Raw genomic sequence first — 7,016 nt, 5'->3', positions numbered from 1 at the left:
AGGCCCAGGGAGTTGAAGACTTTTGCACAAGATCCCACAAATAACATCAGAAGTGGGATTTGAATCCAAGTCCTCTGGGTGGACAAAACAAGGGGCCAGAGAACAAGTTTTGCCCCCTCAAAGGATACCATCCTCTTCACACAACCCTTTATTCAAATGTTTACCTCTCCAGAAGTGGGCTGCACGGCCTTTAACAAATCTGACACTGCCCCGGCTAAGGTCCGAGCCGCTCTCAGTAGGTCTTCTCCACTGCCCACGTCGTCATCCATGAGTGCTGCTAGAAGCTTCACACCCTTGGACATTTCCGTCAGGTTGGAAGAGATGGTTGTGATTGCACAGCCCACGGCTGTATAATCTGTGTCTGCAGGGTCACCTGAAGCAGAAAAAGAAAGGGACAGCGGGTTGGCTGGATGCTAACCACCTGAGAAGTAGGAACAACTCAGAGTGATTCTTTCAAATCTGTTCTGGTCTCTGGGTTAATCGCTAAAAATAAAGAAACAAAACAGACAAATCAATCTTATTACATAGCTGTACCTGCATTGCTGACCTAAGGCGATGAACCTTCTCAGGCTTATTACATATCATCCCCCTTGACACACTCTCTAGTCTAGTCAAACTGGCCTCCTTGGTGTTTCGTACCGATGACTATCTATCATCCCACCCCTGCCCTTGCACAAACTACGCCACGTGCTCAGGATGCACTCCTTCCTCACCTTTGCCTCCTGGAATCTCAGGCTTCCAACAAAGCTCAAGTTTCATTCTACAGAAAGTACATATAGATCTCCCAGTTGCTAATGACCCCTCTTCTTGAAATTACCTTGTATTTACTTGAAAATATATGTGTGTGTGTGTGTGTGTGTGTGTGTGTGTATATGTATGTACACACACACACACACACACACACACACACAAACACACACGTGGGCAGCTAGGTGCAGTGGATAGAGCACTTGCCCCAGAGTCAGGAGGTCCTCAGTTTAAAAGCAGCCTCAAGATACTTGCCAATAGCTGTGTGACCCTGGGCAAGTCACTTAACCCTGATTGCCTCAAAAAAAAAAACCCCACAAATGAAAATATACATACATATACATACACACACACATACACACACATATGTATGTACATACATTCATCTACAGGGTGTTCCTAAAATCTGGACACACAGGCAAAAATGCATATTTTCAAGAAATGAAATGAATGACATTTTCAGCAACATTTTATTTAATTGGAATATTAACAAATAACATCTTCAATTCATTTGTGATGCAAAGGTTGATGCTCTTTGCAAGATTCATGTGAACTTGATGCAGTAACTCCACACTGCTGTCAACTGCCTATGTATCCAGACTTTAGGAACAGGTATATATGTATATGTGCATACAAATACACACATGGTTTCCTTCCATATAGTATAAATTCCTTGAAAACAAGGACTTTCATTTTCGTATTTGCACCCCTAGAATTCAACACAATGTCTTAGTAGATACTTAACAAAGTTTGTTAATTGATTAAAATGTTAATTGATAGAAAATGTCGATCAATAAACAAGCATTTATTGAATGCTTACCATCGGACACTTAACTGTATTAGACACCAGAATCACGAAGACAAAAAAAGGAAAATTCGCTACTCTGAAGGAGTGGACATTGGAATGGGAAGATTAAAAAATACATATAAAAGCATATACAGAAAAAATATGGAGAGAATAACTACAAAGTAGTTTGAGAAAGAGGATCCTAGGAGGTGGAAGGATTAGGATAGGCTTCATGGAAAAGGGATTTCCTTGCATTGCCTCTTGAAGAAAAAAAGAGATCTATGAGGTAGAGGCATATGACAGTGATACTATGAATTCCTTATCATTGAAAGTACCTTTAAGAAAGGACAGTCCATTTGGATGACCTTCTTAGTTACTGCTTAAATAAAATAACTTAAATCACCAAAGGGAATTTCAACATTTTATGGCATTAGTGGTTAAGGCCCCATCTGGTACATACAGAGTTTAACTCTTGCTGCTTTAAACATGATATAATGTAAATGATGGATTTACATGCATAATGGAAGGCAGATTTTCTGGGTCAGTTTACCTTTCGCTTCTCTGATAGGACAAGTTCTGATTCTCTAGTAATTTTTGCCCTTAAAGGTAGTGTTACTTTATGCTTCAAAAAAAGAGAGACAAGATGGATCCATCCATGGTATCACTCTCCCTCTTGAGGTCTATAAGCACCAAGAGGGGAGATCCTGTCTTAACATACTTTATCCAATGTTTAGCATATTGCCATAGGGAGAAAAGGGTTTTATGTGCTTTTACATGACGCATGATGTGGTTGAAATGGGACCAAGTCTCTTTTCAAGATCTCCAGGGTCCTACTAGAGAAAGTGAGTGGGTTGAAGCAAATCTGGTAATGTATAAATATAGACAGTTTCCCCCATATCATGGAAATCTGTTTTTTCAATTAAAGGGCCATGGGGTAAATGCTCTAGCACTCCACAAATCTCTATCCCAGTGACTCACCAGCTGTGAGGTTAACAACTGAAGCTGTTCCAGCCGTGATAGCATCAACCTGAGAGTGGATTTCATGTTTTGATTCATCGACTTTGTTCTGAACCCATACCCTAGAGGCCTGCAAAATAAGAGAATCACCCAAAAGAATGTCAATTACATGCCAAATTAGAGGAAGAACAAAAGAGCCTGCTCCCAAAAGACAGGAGCCAACATTTCTGATTTAAAACAAAGCAAAATCCAAAACTTCTTAAACAAAGCAAAGGGAGCCAATGAGGCAGTTAAGTTTACTTAAATAATTTTCTCTGATGTGCCTTTTACTTTCTCCTGGATGCTAGCTAGGGAGAAGTCCTTTTTTTCTGGCTGTTTCATTAAAAACCATTCCTACTATTCTCTTTGCTTTAAGAATCCTTGCAGTGAAAGGTCTGATGACCTTATTCAGTCAGATCAAGTTTAAGTCCTGAACCTAGTGAGGAAAAAAAAAAGCTATTTAGTTTCATGACACTGACAATATCAGTTAATAGTAATTCTCTTTTTTGTTCTGTAGGGTTGTGATAGTTTGCCAGTGCTCTTCTCATGGCAAGGGCTATCTCTCTAGCAATTTCTATCTATTTAGAAGCGACAGCTATAGCAAATATAACATGTTTTTTTAGTTCTGGATCTGTGATTCCATTAGTATACAGAACTCCTGGTGTGAAAATGCCCTTCAGTGATGGAGATGGGCAACTCTTCTGGAAATTGTAGCCTTGGAGGGTTTCCAGAGATACAGAGAGGTCAGGTCACTCACTCATGGTCAGGGAGCCAGAATGCATCAGTTAATAGGGACTGAAACCATGTTTTCCTTACTACAGGGCTCTATACACTGTATCATGGATGATATATGATACTACATGGGTAGTTATAGCAGATTCTCCCCTATCTCACATTTAGAAAAAACCTTGGGTCTTCCAGGCTTATTCATGTCATTGGCTAGCAGAATGACCATCAGAAAAATAATTTCATCCTTCCAGGCTTGAGCTCCTCCTCAGTCAAAGAAAGGGAGGGGGACCAGCTGCATTTGAAGGTCGCATCCAACTTTTAAATTTTAAGACTCTAAGATGTTGGAAACCTTTATTAAACTGTCACTGCTTTACTATATATGGGAAGAGAACATCGGAATGATGCTCCTGAGGCCCTGTAAGATCTTGAAGTGCTTTCTAATCTTCTTTGTAATCTGTGATTACATCAGAGTGAGATTAAAGTAGGTACAGTATGGGTCTAGCAGGAAATCTACTTGTAATTATTTGAAATCTGTTGGCCAGAGTATTGTTTGTTTATTCAGAATATCTGAGAAGAAGCTATTCTCCAGTCATGCCAGATCAAAAGAGAGCATAAAATATACTTTTCCTGAGCCATAGTCTAAAAAGCAAAATGTCATTAAGTTATGGTACTCTAATGACCTAGAACTGAAGGCAACAGGACAGATTACCAGAACTGGAAGAATATTTTTTTTTTTTGGCTCAAGAACACCACTGAATTTCTACTGCAAGCTAGACTCATCTTGTGTAGCTGACAGTGGTGCCCATTAATGTCAGAGATCCAAACAGCATTTTCATGATATTAATATACAAATATCCCAAATGATGGGTAGGAATTCAGCTAGCACTCATAGCCTGAGCCTACGGAAGTTTTGTTTTCTACCATGGTCCCCAAGACCATCCCCATCACACAATACAGCAAACTAGAAAGAGCACAAGACTTGGATTCAGGAAATTAGGGTTCTATCCCTGTCTCTGACACTTACTAACTTGCTAATCAGTCAGGCAACAAGCATTTATTAAGTACTGACTATGTGCTAAGCACTAAGGGTACAAAGAATGGTAAAAAAAAAAAAAAACCAAAAAACCTCTCCCCTCAAGGAGTTTTATGTTCTAATGGAGAAATCAGCATGAAAATAGCTATCTGTCCATCTATCTATCTATCTATCTATCTATTTATGTGTGTATGTATATGTATGTATATGTGATCTATACAGAGTAGATGGAAGCTCATCTGAAAGGGTAAGGCATTAGCAGCTAGGGATGGCAACAGGAAAGGCTAACTGCATAAAGTAGAATCTAAAATGAGACTTGAAGGAGCACAGGAAAATTAAAAGATGGTAATGAGAGAAAAGAGTATGATAGGTATGAGATATTACCGAACAAAAGGCACAAAGATAGGAGATGGAGCACTGTGTTTGGGAAACTACAAAAAGGGACAGTGTAGCTGGATTAGAGAATGTGTGAAGGGGAGTAGGGTCTAAGAACACAGGAGATTTAGGAAGGGACCAAGTTATACAGGGTTCTAAATGCCGAAGAGAGGAATTTATAATTGATCTGGAAGTAATAGGAAACCACTAGAGATCAGTAGGCAGAGAGGTGAGATGGTCTGGTGTGATGTTGGACACATCATTTCAAATATCTGGGCCTTAGTCTCCTTACTGCCAAGTGATGAGGTTGGACCAGCTGGGCATCATGGTCCTTTCCACCTCTGACACTGTATAATCTTGAAATCTCAGGGTTCCACTTACCCATAAAATTGTATCTGTTCCTGAGGGTTCAGCTGAGAAACAACGACTAAACAGGAGATTCCAAACCAGAATGTTTCCCAGTGCCTAATTTCAGATACAATAAATTTTCTGGCCTTCTGTTAGATGTGAGATGTGCTGAAAGACTTATAAAAAAAACACTCACCATATCTTGCCCAAGAGGTGGTAGGTTATCAACCTCACTGAGGTCCGCTTGAGCTTGCTGAACCGCATGCATGCTAGTATTAATTGTTCCCATCAGGGCCTGCTGGGCTGATGTCTGGGAAAACAAATGGACATGGGGAATTCCAACAGAAAAAAAACCTCCTTTTGTACAGAAAGTCTACTGTTCTTACAAAACTCCACATCTTTCTAAGTTTGGACATGTCTTGAGGCCTTGCATAGAAGACTCTAAAGACGAGGGAGGAATTTTCAACACCTCTAAATTGGCATGTTGGTAGTGAGATGGTGTAGAGGATGGAGCCTTAGACTTGGAATCAGGAAGGCCCAAATTCAAATCTCACCTCAGATGCTTGGTACTTGCACAACCACAGGCAAATCATTCAATCTCTCTTAGTCTCAGTTTCCCCATCTAAAAATGCTGGATGATAACGGCACCTACCTTATCAGGTAGTTGTGAAGCTCAAATGAGATCATACATGTAAAGTACCTTATAAATCTTAAAGTATGCCATAAATGTTAGCTACCATTACTATCTTGTAGCTCCTATCAGGTTAAACTCAGTTTTGCCTATTTCATCACTGAGAATTTCACTATTTCTTAAGACTCAACCCAATCCTCTTCCACCTCTCTGCATTTCTAGTTATCCTTACTCAGGAGGTATCTTCCTCCCTCTGCCATTCCTGGCTTCAAATATCTGAATGACCCATCCTTTAAGGCTCAACTCTAATGCCATGTCCTGGCTTTCTTTACTTTCCCTGGGTAGACAGATGACGTTTTTTCTCTCCTTGAATCTCTCACAGCATTTGGTTTCTGCCTCTCCTATGAATGAAACATATTCTATTTTATAAAAGCATTTTGGCATACACAACTCCTCTCCCACATTACAAGACATATAAGCTTCTAAAGAGTAGAGTGTGTTTTATTTGTCTTTGGAGTTCCCAGCGTATTGTACACAGGAGGGGTTAAAATACATGATTATTTAAACGAATTCTAAACAAGTTAGTACTAAAAGTATCAACAGTTCTTGGCAGGGGCCAACTGCTTTTCTACTTATGGGCTTTGGAAATCCCTTGTCCAATAAGGTGGAACACCTGGTGGAACTGATTGTCGAAGTGGGCTCAAATAGGTATTTGTGTTAAAGATCAGGGAAATATCTGTGGAAATCCATATGCATTATCTGTTGGATTCTTCTATGGTCATATATTAACCTTCAGCTGAAAGTCTATCCTCAAGCTTATGTAATAACAGGTTTGGTTTGGTTTTGCTTTTACTACAGATCCATGATTTTAAGAGAATAGGAAGCACACACACCTTCTACCAACACAGATCAGCAACTGTTCTTCCATTTCTAGTTTTAGAGAGTAGTCTGGAGTATCAAGTGGTTAAGTGAGTTGCCTCAATAAACAATATCTTCAAAACACAGTCAGTATGTGACATAAGAGGGAATGACTCCAGGTCATCCTGACCCCAAGGCTGCCTCTCCATCCATTATACCAAGATGTCTCTCAGTAACAATTTGTTGAGTGGGATTTGGAACAATTAAGTAATTTGGTTAAAACTCATTTCTGTTCAAGATAAAGTCATGAGTTTATATAAGCAAAACAGGTAAGCCTTGTTGAGCATATCCACTTATGAACATTCTCACCAACCACTGCTAAAGTCCAGGATGCTGGTGTTATATGTGGGACCATATGATTGAATATGTATAGCTCAGCACAACCAATCAATATTATTGGACCCAAACCAACAAAATAACATATGTCTTCCTTCAAAGTGCAGTTCAAACAC

The 7,016-nt window shown here is 39.6% G+C and overlaps 1 protein-coding gene across 1 annotated transcript in view; it reads right to left on the bottom strand.

Moving 5' to 3' along the window:
• The window catches only part of TLN2 (talin 2), a 268,344-nt gene that overhangs the window by 204,002 nt on the left and 57,326 nt on the right, over positions 1–7,016 (bottom strand). Inside the window, exons 13-15 of the mRNA XM_036734916.1 lie at positions 5,212–5,325; positions 2,513–2,621; positions 165–373 (exon numbers count right to left, since the gene is read on the bottom strand). Of these exons, the coding sequence (XP_036590811.1) occupies positions 165–373; positions 2,513–2,621; positions 5,212–5,325 (432 nt within the window). The remainder of the gene's footprint in view (positions 1–164; positions 374–2,512; positions 2,622–5,211; positions 5,326–7,016) is intronic.

This window comes from Trichosurus vulpecula, chromosome 8 (genome assembly GCF_011100635.1).
Source record: "Trichosurus vulpecula isolate mTriVul1 chromosome 8, mTriVul1.pri, whole genome shotgun sequence".
NCBI lineage: Eukaryota > Metazoa > Chordata > Mammalia > Diprotodontia > Phalangeridae > Trichosurus > Trichosurus vulpecula.
Note: the sequence above shows the minus strand (reverse complement) of the source record. Positions and strands in the feature narration are given on the sequence as shown.